General features: G+C 41.9%; 1 protein-coding gene across 2 annotated transcripts in view; it reads right to left on the reverse strand.

Moving 5' to 3' along the window:
• BBS2 (Bardet-Biedl syndrome 2) overlaps nt 1-12836 on the reverse strand; it is a 36857-nt gene extending 24021 nt beyond the window's left edge. The window contains exons 1-5 of one of the 2 annotated variants that reach the window (XM_055364291.2): nt 12486-12836; nt 7216-7447; nt 2720-2841; nt 2420-2482; nt 1518-1595 (exon numbers count right to left, since the gene is read on the reverse strand). In XM_055364291.2, coding sequence (XP_055220266.2) covers nt 1518-1595; nt 2420-2482; nt 2720-2841; nt 7216-7447; nt 12486-12602 — 612 coding nt within the window. In that variant the 5' untranslated portion in view covers nt 12603-12836. Of the gene's footprint in view, nt 1-1517; nt 1596-2419; nt 2483-2719; nt 2846-7215; nt 7448-12485 lie in introns of both variants that reach the window. The other variant, XM_004057670.5, reaches the window with a different exon arrangement.
• Nucleotides 12837-15259: the final 2423 nt, after the last annotated feature.

Consider the following 15259-nt stretch of genomic DNA (forward strand, 5'->3'; position numbering starts at 1 on the left):
TTCACAAGCTATTGCTCCTTTATCCTCTTATTCCTTAATTAAGAATATCTTATTTTTTTCTGTTTGAGTCTTGCCCAATTCTGGAAAACTAGCAGCAAATAAATATCCTAAGAATGTCAAAACCATAAAGGATACAGGTAATCTTTAGATACTGCTTTTTGCTTTATTTTTGTCTTTATTTTCCTAACTCTTAACACTGTTACTTTTTAAAAATTTTATTTTTGAGACAGAGTCTTGTTCTGTTGCCCTGGGTGGAATGCAGTGGCGTGATCATAGCTCACTGTAGCCTCAAGCTCCTGGGCTCAAGGGATCCTCCTGCCTCAGTCTCCCAAGCAGCTGGGACTACAGACGTGTGCCATCACCTTCTGGCTAATTTTTTTATATTTTTTGTAGAGATGGAGTCTTGTTATGTTGCCCAGGCAGGTCTCAAACTCCTGGCCTCAAGTGATCCTCCCACCTTGGCCTCCCAAAGCACTGGGATTACAGGCATGAGCCACTGCACCAGGCCTAAACATCAGGCCTAAACAACCTGAGATATTAAGAAATATCTCAGGTTCAGTTACATGAGTGATTCTTATCACAAGTTCTATAATTTTTAAGTTTACCTACAGAAATGTGCCAAAGAAGTACTGAATATGCAGGAAGAAAAAAATATAAACATCTCATTTACGCACTTCAGCCCTACTGAATACACATGATGACGAGGAAGGGGCATAAAGGTTCAAATGCTGACCATGCCATTTCATAGCCAAGACTACGTACAAGTAACTTAACAAAAAATACAGGCGTGGTGGGTCACCCCTGTAATCCCAACACTTTGGGAGGCCAAGGTGGGCGGATCACTTGAGGTCTGGAGTTCAACACCAGCCTGGCCAACATGGTGAAACCCCGTCTCTACTAAAAACACAAAAATTACCCAGGTGTGGTGGTGCGTGCCTGTAGTCCCAGCTACTCAGGAGGCTGAGGCATGCGAATCACTTGAACTTCGGAGGTGGAGCTTGCAGTAAGCCGAGATCGCACCACCGCACTCCAGCCTGGGTGATGGAGTAAAACTCTGCCTCAAAACAAACAAACAAACAAACAAACAAAAAACCAGAACACCATTTTCCTCATCTATGGAAATAATAATAATTTATCTTCCTATTAGGGTTGTTGTAAGGATTCAATATGTTACTTCATATAAAGTACTTAGAGCACTACCTGGCATACGATAGGTACATAATAAATGATTGCCATTATTATTTGCATGTATTAACTCATTAAAAGAAATGCCTTTATGTATTCAACTATATGCAATAATTTTTCTCTATTTAATCAGTCTTTTCAAAATATATCTTAATTAGGATTTTTATTGCTTTTCTTTCCATAACATACAGCTCTGTCTGACCCCCTCCCCAAGTTTTTATCCTAAAACCACCTGGATTTGGAGATGCCCCAGCACTCTCACTTGATGTTTCATCTGACAGTACTGATCTATCTTGCTCAAGGTTACCGTAGTTCGAGGTGGAGCTTCTTACCTCTGTTTCTGTCATTTCTGCCACAATCTCATCTTCCTTAAAAACTCGGATATCAAAATCCTCAGACCCAACAAGAAGCTGAAGGGGAAATATCATACGTGTTCAGGTGAGTAAGTGCAAACAACAAAATTTCTGTAAACAAAACAAAAAATTGCACAGTACTTTGCATGCTGCTTCTGCCACCCAAGATTGACAACCTCATAATCGTTTGATGCTCAGAAATGCTCCCTCTAATGGGAGGATCAGCAGATTCAATCAATGAAGAAACAGGGGCTACTGCAGCTTTTATCCTGCCATGGGAGCTGCACATCTTGCCAGAATATGTTATTTCCCTGAGTACCTGAAAAGGCTCCCTGGATCAGCAACTTTCTCTGCCTACAGATGGAAGCCCTGTTCAAACACCAGAGTCCAGTGTCCATGGACAAGAGAGGGGCAAGTCGGTGCCCAACACAGCATGTCACACCTACTAACTGCTCAAGAAGCTAATTTCTAGGGTAACCATAAGAATAATTTCAAAGGCTAAAAGCCAATCTCTAAAACATTTAGATTCCTCAAAACAGTTGGCCAAAATTGAAAACTATACACTAATATGGTTTCAAAGCATCAGGAGCAATTCACAAGACCGTGAATATGACTGAAATCCCAACTCTTCTACCCTCTCTGCCCTCTCCTGTGTCTCTGAAACACCACGGCTTTGATCTTTGTATTTATTACACAAGCACAAGTGATTTATTGTTCAAAAGAGAAGAGAAAGACGAATGAGGCCAACTGGCTGAGCATTTAGGCAACAGAGCACCAAAATCAGCCAGGAGAAGCTTACACTTCTGTCAACACTAATGTCACTGTCATGGCAAAATTCATTTGGCTGAACACACAAGAGAGGTATCTCCTCCCCCACATACCTCTTTCTTTCCATCACCATCAAAGTCACACAAGGCCAAGGAATTAACATTGTCTCCAGTAACCTGAAAATAAAACCCCAAACCATTAGCATGCCATCGTTTCTCCATTTACTCCAAATATATTAGCTACATGAAGGAGAGGATTACACAAAACACGAATGAATGCTATTCGAATTATTCATATCCTTTTTTAATGCACAGAACTATAAATATTATTACTCAGTAGAGTTGGTGGTTAAAAAAGAACATTAAAAGTAAAAATGCTTAAGGGTACCAAAAAGAATGTTTTCTTCTTCATACCGTCCAAAAGAGATCACTTCCTTCATGATTGAAACCTTGCAGAGCACAATTGCCACCAATAATCGCAAGAGGGGAAGAAATGTCTCCCAATGTCCCCAGCACAATTGCATTTGCCCCATCTGCTACCTAAGAAAAGTAAAAGGACACATTATCTTAGACACGATAATATGCAGGCACACTGAAGGTAAGTTATATCCATATTTTTATTCAGACACCCAAATTCCTCTGTCATGATTTGTGAGAAGCCAGATGGTCTCCTGAGAGGGCAGCCAGCCAGGGCTGTCCACTGAGACCTAACCCTGTGGCTTCTGCAAGGGTGAGCACAGATACAGGGTAAATCAGAGCCTTGGCTTTCACACTAAGCCACTACAAAATGCTGCTATGATACTCTGGGAGCTCTCTGGACCACAAGTTCCAGAGGGCAAATTCTCCAGAGAATCAAGACTTATGCCTTTAAGCACCCAAACTTTGTAATTTATTTTAACCATTTTGGATGGAAATCTCTTTAATACTTGTAATCTACTTATTTACTACTCTTTTTAACTTTACTATTCTTTGTACTAAAAAGTACAAAGAATAAAAAAAACCCATGGTCCCACCATCTAAAATAAATATCTTAGACTTCTTGAATAAATTTTATAAGTTAATTTATTTTTGAAAGACTCAAGGACATCTTTGTAAACACTGTTTATGGTACAGGAAAATAATCGTTACTTATATAATCTTTAAGTGGGAAAACTATAAAGATTGGCTACATAGGAAAGAAAAGATTTCATAAGAAATTAAAACTGTTAAATGGCCAAAGAAATAATAAAGTTAAAAGGTAAACAATGAAGTGGCAAAAAACCCTTGCAATATATAAGACAAAAAGTTAATACAAAAAAAGGTTAATAAAAGGCAAATAAATACAAAAATGGTAAACACCCCAACCAAAAAAATAAATAGGACATATTAGAGATGAAATACACTCAACAAACATGAAAAATGTTCTTTCTCACAATATATCATTTTTCAGTTTTTGGATTAGCAATGAAAAAGAACAATAATATCCACTACTAGTTAGGGTGTAATGAAACAGGCACGATCATTATTGAGGGGGGTGTGGAAAATGGTAGTCTTTTTAGGGAGCAATTTACCAATGCCTATCGAAAATCTCATTTTTAAAAAAGTCTTTGACTAGGCAATCGTAAAGCTGAGTCCTTGTAATGTTAATTTATGTGTCAACTTGGCTAGGCCATGGTACTCAGATACTTGGTCAAACATTATTCTAGAGCTGCTGTCAGGGTATTTTTCAGATGACATTAACATTTAAATCAGTAGATTTTGAGTAAAGCAGATTATAATCCATCATGTGGGTGGACCTCACACATTATTTGGCCCACACATTAATTGGGCCAAATTTTGAGTAAATTGAGCAGATTTTGAGTAAAACAGATTATTATCCATAATGTGGGTGGGCCTCACACATTAACTGGCCCACGCACATATGCATAATAATCTACTTTACTATTAAGTCCTTCAATACTTTCTATTAAGAACTTTCTATCAAGTATTGAAGGACTTAATAGAAAAAACACTGACCTCCCCCAAGGAAGAAGGGATTCTACCAGCAGACAGCCTTTGTACTTGAGCTTCAACATCAATTCTCTCCTAGATCTCCAGCCTGCTGGCCCACCATGCAGATTTTTGACTTGCCAGGCTCCACAACTGCATAAGCCAATTCCTGAAAATAAATATTTCCCCCTCTAATATGTACATGTCCTATTGGTTCTGTTTCTCTGGAGAACCCTGACTAATACAGTCCTAAACTCGATTTCACTTCTGAACAAAAACGACGTGACCTTGAAATGCGCAAAGGGCAGAAAAAGTCCTAACCACTAAAGAAAAAAATGTGATCAGCTGGACTTCACAAAAATGCAAAACTTTTGCTCATCAAAAGACACATGCCTAGTGGAAGAAGCCACAGGCTGGGAGAAAATATTTATTATATATAAATCTGACAAAGAGTTTGTATCCAGTATATCCAAGAAATGTCTACAAATCAATAATAAAGAGACAAACTACCAATAAAAAATAGGCAAAAGACTTAAGACACTTCACGGAAGACACATAAATGGACAATAAGCACAAGAAAAGGTGCTCTGCATCAATGATTATCAGGGAAATGCAAAATGAAACCACACCTAAGATATCACTTCACACCTCCCAAAATGGCTAAAATTAAAGACTGGCAACAACAAATGTTGACAAAGGATGTGGAGCAACTGGAACTCTCCTACACTGCAGGCAGGAGTATAAAGTGATACAACCACTTTGCAAAAACAGTTTGGCAGTGTCATAAAGTTCTTATAAACCATATAGCCCAGCAATTCCACTCTTGGGTATTTACCCAAGATAAATTAAAACACATATCCACAAAAAGTCTTATACAAAAAAGTCTTATTAAAAACAAGTCTTAAACAAAAATGGTTGTTAAAAACTGAAACAATCCAAATGTCCATCCACTTGTCTATCACCAAGAGAGTGGATAAACAAACCACAGTATATTCACACAATGGAATATACTATTTTTGTTGCTTAGCAACAACAACAAAAGACTACTTTTATATGCAACAATATGGATAATTCTTGCAAGTATTACGTTAAGTGAAAGAAGCCAGACACTATTTGTATGGAGTTCAACAACAGGAAAAGCTAATCTAAGCTGACAGAAGTCAGAACAGTGATTGTCTATGGGAGATAGAAATTGACTGGAATGGGGTACAACAATATTTTCTGAGGTGATGAAAATGTTCTCTATTTTTATTGGGGTATTGGTTATAGGGATCCAAACTCATTGAACTGTACACAGAAGGTCTGTGCATTTTCATGTATGTACATTTTACCTCAACAAAAAATAGACAAAGAAGAAAACCAGCCAAATGCAGTGGCTCACATCTATAATTATAACACTTTGGGAAGCTGAGGCAGGATGACTGCTTTAGCCCAGGAGTTTGAGACCAGCCTGGCCAACATAGTGAGACCCTATCTCTCTAAAAAATTAACAATTAGCTGGGCGTGGTAGTACACACCTGTAGTCCCAGCTACTCAGAAGGCTGAGGTGGGAGAATTGCTTGAGCCCATGAGGTCAAGGCTGCAGTAAGCCATGATCATGCCACTGCACTCCAGCCTGGGTGACAGAGCAAGACTCTGTCTCAGAAAACAAAAACAAAAAGAAAGAAAACCATCTGCATTTTCAGGAACTTATCCTCAGGAAATAATCAGGGAAGTGGTCAAAGAGATACAGTTATTACACTATGAACTGTAATACAAAAACAATGGAAATAACATAAATGTTCAACAACATGGAACGGTTAAACAAATTACATTAACACAATGAAATACTATAGAACCAATAAGAATGACATAACGGGTATGTAGTAACTTCATATAAAGATGTTCACAACATATTATTGAATGAAAGAGCCACACATAATAGCCAGGGAGTGGAATGTCCATTAACTGATAAATGGATAAATAAAATGTGGTATATACATACAATGGAATATTATTCAGCCATAAAAATAAATTACTGACACATGCTACAACATGGATCAACCTTGAAAATATTATGCTAAGAAAAAGAAGGCAGTCACAAATGATTACATATTATATAATTCCATTATTTATGAAATGTCTAGAATATGCAAACTTCTAGAGACAGAAAGTAGATAACTGGTTGCCTAAGGTTAGGAGGTTAAAGAAAAATGGGGAGTGATACTAATGGGTATGGGTTTTTTGGGGGGTAATAAAAATGTTGAAAATTGACGATGGTGATGGTTGTACAGTTCTCTGGCTACACTAAAAACCACTGAACTGTATACTTTAAGTAGGTTAGTTGTACATGTGAATCATATCTTAATAAAGCTGCTATAGGGTAAAAACAAGTAAAAGGCTACATGTATATATGACCCTATTTTACTACAAAATGTATTCATATATGCTTGGTAAAAAATCTGGATTCAAAAATTCAACAGTTAAGTGTTCTTTCTAGATGAAAAAATAGGTGGAATTTCTTTTACTTCTTACTTCCTTATCTTTTCTGTAACAAATATGAATTGCTTGGGTATTAAAGTTGCAGCAGCCTGTAGGTGGCAGGCTACAGTAAGGGCTTCTACAAACTATTGCACTAAACTTGAATGCAAGTCCACCAGGAGACCTATCTATTGGCTTCCCAGCTCTTGGCTGAATTCTCAACAGGAGATCTTGACAGATGGCAGTATCACAGATATACCTCAAAGAGATAAGCTCGAGTGTCACCAAGTGATTAGCAACCATAACCAAATAAATAAGTTCCGAGTATATAAAGCAGATGTTAACAGCAAAATCTCCATGTTGTTTATCTATACTATAACAGTCATACAATAAACAGACCAAAATAAACGATCTGATCTCTTCCAAGCATAAAAAATGGACATTAATGAGTAATGACAATTTTATGGTTATAAAGGTTATACTTGCCTCTCTGTAGAACAAATCTGAATTATTGTAGACATCATAAGCCAAAAGATTAGTCTGTGTCCCCACTAAAAGGGCATCATAGCCAAGCTCAGGGTTCAATACGCCTGCAGTCAGACAGCTGACTGCCTGGTTAATGTTGAGAAGAGAAACATCAGATTCCAGGGGGCTCTGGAAGACCCTGGATGCACTGACATGCTGGTTCCGTGTATGAGGATTATGAATAAAAACCTGAAACAAAAATAACTAATTACATTCCCTTAAAATATAAAAAATTAGTATCATACTTTTTTTAAAAAAGAACCAGGTTATTAACACATCAACATTAACAAGAGGTCACTTTAATCTCCTATGAAACTCAAAACACTCGTACATAGTTCAATGCATGGACAACTTTCAGTCATTATGAAATCACGGAAATCCAGTGGTTCTTAGCCTTGTAAGGTACAAGGTAATGAACAAGATCTAGTCACTGCTTACCAGGCCAGCTTACATGCTACCCACCAGCAGGATGTCAAAGCACTCTTGAGCTAGCCTTTTCCCGATCAACCTAGAATAAGCTGCTACCACCTTCAATGTGATTGCCACACACCAAGAAGATCATGGAAAACAGAATAAACACTTCCTTTATTATCTTTCATCCGAGCACCTAATGAATTCACTTCCTAGACCTCAAAATAGTCTGCTAGTTAGTAAACCTGTTTCACAAACTTAAACCAAGCCATGCAAATCAAGTATCTTGAAGGCTTTCACAGTTTATACCAGTGACACAGAACTAAGTAATTAGCCCAAAGATAATAAATTCAACAGTTTCAACTATCATAAATATAATCTGAGTGTCTGCATAAATTATTCAACTTTCCTAGACTTCACCTGTAAAAAGGAGGTTTGGACTATAAAATGCATTCTTAAGAGGGGCGAGATCACTCCCAGGACAGGTAAATGGGTTTGCGATGGGGAATCATGTAGCCCTTCGCAGGACCACAGTACAAAAAGAGATACAAAGTATATCTGAGGTATCAGAATTTCACTGGGAAAATTTTCTTGGTCTAAAAAAGTTCCAAGGTGGGCAATATTACCAAAAAGGTTGGGGGGATGAAAAACACTGGACTAGGGATCCCTCTAGCCCCTTCTAGTTCTAAAATTTTTTAAATTTACATGAGTATTTCATCTCTTTCACATAAATCCAAACAGAATTAATTTTAAATTAACACCTACCCAAGGCAGCCTATTCAACAAAAAATAATTTTCAAAAGAATTGACTAAAAACATAGAAAACATGTGCAGCCACTGAACACTGCCTTCATGTTGCGTTTGTGTAACACTTTATAACATGCCTTGGTCAATGTTAATTGCATTTGAACCTGACACCAACCCTTCATTTCCATATGAGGTCGGAAGAGTTAAGGCCCTTTGCCAAGGTCTTGAGACTGGTGACAGGGCTAAGACAAGAGCCTGGTGTGCTCCAGGCCCTGCGCTCCAGCCACCATCACATCACACTTCCTTTTATAACAGTTCTGAACAAACCAATTCTTACAAAGTTTTCCAGAAATCCAATATGCTGAGAAAGTAAAGGAGCAGAAATAGCTTACGGGCTCCATATTCATTCCTACCGGAATGGAAAGAGTTTGCAATTTTTGTCAAGAGCAACAAGGATCTCAGGAGTCAGACTTTCCCCCAGTTCCCTCCTGCTGTTCTCTACACTCAGAGTCCACAGGGAGACAAGTCTGTCCCTTCAGGCAAGGAAAGAAAGCCAATCTCAGTCATACGACAAAAAGACCACTCACACTTTTGTTCTAGCTGAGGAGGTGCTGCAAACAATATAAATTCAACTGACCCCTAAGCATTACCATGAGAGAAAAAATGTCCCCAGAGGAAAACTCTAATATTCACCCTGCAAGAGATTCCTTTTATTTATTTATATGTTTTTTGAAACGGAATCTTGCTCTATTGCCCAGGCTGGAGTACAGTGGTGCAATCTCAGCTCACTGCAACCTCTGCCTCCTGGGTCCTAGCGATTCTCCTGCCTCAGTCTCCCAAGTAGCTGGGATTACAGGGGTGCGCCACTACGCCCAGCTAATTTTTGTATTTTTAGTAGAGACGGGGTTTCAGTCGGCCAGGTTGGTGTCGAACTCCTACCTCAGTTGATCTGCCCCTCTCAGCCTCCCAAAGTACTGGGATTGCAGGTGTTGAGCCACCATGCCCGGCCAGAGATTCCTTTTAAAAAAATATCCTTGCTAAGGCCCAGAGTCAGCTCCATGTTCACAACAGGGTCCCAGCTGTAAGGATAAAGTCCTGTTTCTAGACATGCAGGCTTTAACCCTAGCTGGAATGTTTTAATTGCTTTTAAGAGAATATATTCACGGCATTACTTGAGTCATAAAATACTACTAATTCTTTTTAAGGTCTCAAGATAAAAGATCAGGTCAGAACTTTTTAGATTTGTTTACAGAGCTGAACACAAAATATCCATCCAGTTACACAGGACAAGGGATCTCCTTTATTTTATTTTTTATTATTATTATTATTATTAGGCCATTTTCGACAACAGCCCTACAATCAAGCGTTCCTGCCTTCCACTCCAGGTCACACTTGATATATATCTAAGGGCTGCCCTAGGGACCTCTGCCCAATCTCCCTGCTTCTACTCCGACACCTACCTCCCTACATCCCGTCACAGAACATCTGTTCTCCACATACCAGCCAGTTAGCCTTTATCTAAAACATAAAGCAAATTCCAACACCCACTTTATCAAAATCCTCAGCGACTTCCTAACTTACTCAGTATAAAAACCAAGGTCTTTGCCATGGCCTACAGGTTCCTATATGATCTGGCTTGTGTCTACCTCATGACCACCCTCATTGCCTTCCAGCCCCAGCGGCTTCCTTGTGCTCCTGAAACACACCATGCATATCTCCAGCTCAAGGCCCTTGCACCTGCAGATCCCTCTGCCTGCAAGGCGCTTATCCCACAAATCTGCAGAGCTTGTTTCCTCAGTTCCTTCAAACCTCTTATCAAATGTTATTAGAGGCCATCTGACCACCTGTCTAAAACACCAAGCTCCCATCACACTGAATCCCTTATTCTTTTTCTCCTATGAAAACACCTGCATATTCAGTTAACTGCCTGGTTCCCCCTCTCAAATGTAAGCTCCAAGGGGGCAAAAACTTGTCTGTCACATTCTCCAATGCACCTGCAGAGCTAAGAAGACTGCCCAGCACATAGTAAGCCCTCAAATTAGGGGCTGAGTTAATACCAATGGGATATTTTCAGCCCATTTATAAATCTGCTATGCACCTACAGCACAAGCAACATGAAGTTCTTTTTGGCATTTGTCAGTGCTTTTTTTTTTTTTTTTTTTTTGAGACCGAGTCTCACTCTGTCACCCAGGCTGGAGTGCAATGGCACGGTCTCGGCTCCCTGCAACCTCCACCTCCTAGGTTCAGGTGATTCTCCTGCCTCAACCTCCCGAGTAGCTAGAATTATAGGCACCTACCACACCTGGCTAATTTTTGTATTTTTAGTAGAGACAGGGTTTCACCATGCTGGCCAGGTTGGTCTCGAACTCCTGACCTCAGGTGATCTGCCTGCCTCAGCCTCTCAAAGTGCTGGGATTACAGGCATGAGTCACTGCACCCAGCCTGTCAGTGACTTCTAACTGTAACAATAACTAACATCATGATGTGCCAGACCCCGTATTAATAGCTTAACTCTGTTATACTACTTAATGAAAATGAAGCCTTATTTTTTACTTCTGTATCCCAAGGCATATAACATACAATATACGTGGAAGTGTCCTAAAAACTATAAATTGTTACACAAATCCTAGCTTATTAAATCCACACTGGATCAGAGAACATGCACTCTGACCACATTCCACACTTTCTAGTTGAGTGGCTCCAAGCACTGTATTGAACCTCTCTGAACTGCAATTTCTACTCAATAAAGTGAGAATCATAAAAAGAAAATAACAGGTAACAATCAGTGACCACTTCCTATATGTCAAGCACTTTACATGTATTAACTTTTTTAAAGCTCATGACCCCATGGATTAGGTACTATTATTAAGTGCCTTGCCCAAGGTCATGAAATTAGTAGGTACTGGAGCCAAGAAACACCATACCTATGCCATGCTGCTGCCGTTGGCCTTGTGACAACGACGCTGAGATGACTCATGTAATAAAGTTTTGTGCCTGTTATAAGTTATTAGCGTTGTCACTACATTCCATGTATTTTGGGCATGCCTCCGTCAAATACACAGGGCTCTGATTTGCCTTGTCTGTTAGCTTCTAGACTATAAGCTTTCTGAAAGTAGGGACTCCTTTTACATCCGAGTCTCCAAAATCTATACAGAAGGTGTTTAGTAGAAGTCTGGTGAATGTTAAATGATTTCTCTTTTATCTCTTTGACTCTCACACCTTGCCCAGTAATCGCACATAGTAAACACCTAATACTTAGTGAATAAATTACGGTGAAAGAACTGAATGTACATGGGCAAGGATCAAAAGTGCAATTTGAATAAGTTAATTTTTGTATTGCATTCTTTTGTCGTTGTTCGGTAAAGGACTGTGAAAGGCTGGGTGCAGTGGCTCACGCCTGTAATCCTAGCACTTTGGGAGGCCGAGGCAGGTAAATCACTTGAGGTCAGGAGTTCGAGACCAGCCTGGCCAACATGGTGAAATCCTGTCTCTACTAAAAATACAAAAATCAGCCAGGCGTGGTGGCGGGCGCCTGTAATCTCAGATACTCGGGAGGCTGAGGCAAGAGAATTGCATGAACCCGGGAGGCGGAGGCTGCAGCGACCCGAGATTGCGCCACTGCACTCCAGCCTGGGCGACAGGGCAAGACTCCGTCTCAAAAAAAAAAAAAAAGGAAGAAGAAGCAGTGTTAGAGAGTCGGAGGAATTCCGAGTTCCAAGTGACAAGCAGAGGCCCCTGGCTTGAATCTGGGGTCGGTTATTACTGCTAACCCGAACCAAACCCCTTCCCTCAGGAGACGTCTCTTTTCTAAGCTCCCTATGTCCAGGGACCCCGACCTCGCCTGACTCCAAGTGCCTGATGACAAGAAAACGTCAACTTCTCAGAAAAGCTCTTCCTCTAAGACCCCACTGTCCTCTGCAGGAATGGAGCCACAAGGTGCTCGCCGACCGGTTGCCGGGCAACACGGGCTGGGGGCGGGGTCGGAGAGGGGGCGGGATCCCAGGGGCGCGGCCGGCGGAGGTCCTGTGGTTCCCTGGGGCCCGGGCTCCCTGCGGGTGGGAGCGGTTACCTTGCCCGTTTGGGTGGCGGCCGCCAGGCACGGGTGAGTCCCGTCGTAGCGCCCTATGGCCACCATTCGGGGGCTGATTTTGTGGCGCAGTTTCAGGGTGAACACAGGCAGCAGCATGATGGCGGCGGCTTAGGGGAGGAGGGCTGGAAGCTGGAGGCCAGCGCAGCGGAGCTGGCCTCACGCGCCCGGGCGAGAAGTGCAGGGACACTACCTGCGCGGCCCCAGCCGCCTCAGGCCGGACGCGAAACAGCCCGGGACGAACCCGTCCAGCTACCGCCTGCTCCTCCTGCGGCGGCGCAGACCCGTCCCCTCCTTTTGCGGCTGCGCGGTGGAGCCTCGGCGCCTTCTGTGGCTGCGCGGTGGAGCCTCGGCGCCTTTTGCGGCTGCGCAGTGGAACCCCTGCTGGGCCGCGAGTGCAATTGTTTCCCACTGCAGTAATTTACTCCTGCGGGTTGAACTCCACTGACGAGCCTACATGCTCAGCCCAGAGGCTTCCCCTTCTAGCACCACATCCAAGCTGCACCCTGCAAACTTGACACAATGCTACCCCACTCCAGAGGGTCATTAATTCAAGGAATATTCCTTGAGTGCCGGCTCTGTCCCTTGCTTTAGCCGTTGTGTGGAGGAAAACCATACCAATCCTTAGACTCACGTTCGGTCTAGGGCTCCTGGTAAGGCTCCCTATATATTTTTAAGTGCAAACCAGCAAAATTGAAAAGTGACCGACAAAATTTCCTTGAGGGACTATTGTGTGTCAGACACTGTTCTAGATAATAAATAGTAGTAAACAAAAAACTAACCTCTGCTTTCCTGGAACTGACATACTAGTCAGGGGAGACAAGCACTAAACAAGAAATGCATGTCATTTGGTAGTGAGCACTAGAGAAAATTAAGGGAAGGAAGAGAGGAGAGAGGATTGGAGGGAATGCAGTGTTAAGTAGGGTGGTAGGAAAGAGACCTCTCTGAGAAAGTGACATTCAGCCTAGGACTATTAGGAAGTGAGGAAGCCAGCCTCGAGGGAGGGTGTTCCTGCAGAGGAACTTCAGGTGAGGCCCCCGGGGCTCACTCTGCTGCATTCTGGAAATGGACAATCTGGGGTGGATGATGAGATGAGCAAGGACCACTAGTGGAGACTTGGAGTAGCCAGCAAGGAAGTACACTCAGGAGAGTATAGTGTCCTGGAAGCTCGAAGAGAGGGTGGCCAGAAGGAGGAAAACAACTGTGTCAGATGCTGCGGGCCGGTTTTGAAAGATGAGTTCTGGGCCAGGGGCGGTGGTTCACGCCTGTAATCCCAGCACTTTGGGAGGCCGAGGCGAGTGGATCACTTGAGGTCAAGAGTTCGAGACCAGCCCGGCCAACATGATGCAACCCTGTCTCTACTAAAAATACAAAAATGTACTGGGTGTGGTGGTGGGCACCTGTAGTCCCAGCTACTCGGGAGGCTGAGGCAGGAGAATCGCTTGAACCGGGAGGCGGAGGTTGCAGCGAGCTGAGATCGTGCCACTGCACTCCAGCCTGGGTGACAGAGCGAGACTCCATCTCAAAGAAAAAAAAGAAAGATGAGTTCTGGAATATTCTTGATACTTGCATTTTGTAATTACAGTTATACAAATGAGCATTTTTTTCAACCCTGTTGGTGTGTCTGTGACTATTTGTAACCTCTTTTGGAGATAATATCAAAATACTAAATAATGTTAAAAGACTAAGTTTGAAAGTCTTTACTTTTTAAAAATTGATTTTTATTTTCTTTTATTTAGAGACGAGGTCTCATGCTGTCACCCAAGCTGGAGTGCAGTGGTGCCATCACAGCTCACTGTAATCTCGAACTCCTGGCCTCAAGTGATCCTCCAGCCTCAGCCTCCCAAAGTGCTAGGATTATAGGTGTAAGCCACTACTCCCAGCCTAAATTTAAAGGTCTTGATGGAATGTAAGACCTGAGTCAGTGGCCCTCCAGGCCCCCTCTGATGGACCATGCTTCTAAGACCCAGCCTCTTTCTACCCTGTCTCCACCCCCACCCTTCTGTCACCTGTCTACACCCAAGTCCTATAGCAGCTCCCTGACTAGCCCTGCCATGGAAATTACCCTGGGTCATTGGAACTTACTTCGTTTTGTGATGTCCCTTCTCTTTAGTCCCCAGATTCTACCTACACAAAGTCATCATCTCACTGAATTCACTCAGCTGTGTTACTAGCTGATCACAGCTTGATCAGCTACCTCTCCCAGGAATAGCTTGAAAGGAATGACTCTAATAGACATCATTTCAGATCCTTTTTTTTTTCCTGGAAAACATTTATTGAGGGTACCCATGTTCTAGATGGTGTTGAAGGACCTAGGGATACAGCAGTGAACAAGAAAGATATAATTCATACACTTATGAAGTTTACATCCTCTAGGGGATAGGAAGCAATAGACACTAAACATGAAAACAAGTAAGATCATTTCATTTGGCGAGAAGGCTGATGTTCTAGGGCTCAAGAAGTTCTCTTAGAGGAAGTAACATTTGAACCAAGAGCTTTGTGACAAGAAAGTGAAAGCCATTCAAAGATGTGAGGGATGGACAGTCTAGACAGAGGGAACAGCAAGGACACAGGACAAGTTTGGACATGTTTGAAGACCAGAAAGAAAATAATGTGGCTGGAGCCTAACGTGTGAGAAGGGGCCAGGTCACCTAGTGCTTTTGAGCCACGCCAAGGAGCTTGGGTTTTACTCCAGCAGGCAGTCAAGTCCATGGACTGGCATGGATTGGATTTCTATGTAAGGCTGGTCTTGGCCT

The sequence above is a fragment of the Gorilla gorilla genome, chromosome 18 (genome assembly GCF_029281585.2).
Source record: "Gorilla gorilla gorilla isolate KB3781 chromosome 18, NHGRI_mGorGor1-v2.1_pri, whole genome shotgun sequence".
Taxonomy (NCBI): Eukaryota; Metazoa; Chordata; class Mammalia; order Primates; family Hominidae; genus Gorilla; species Gorilla gorilla.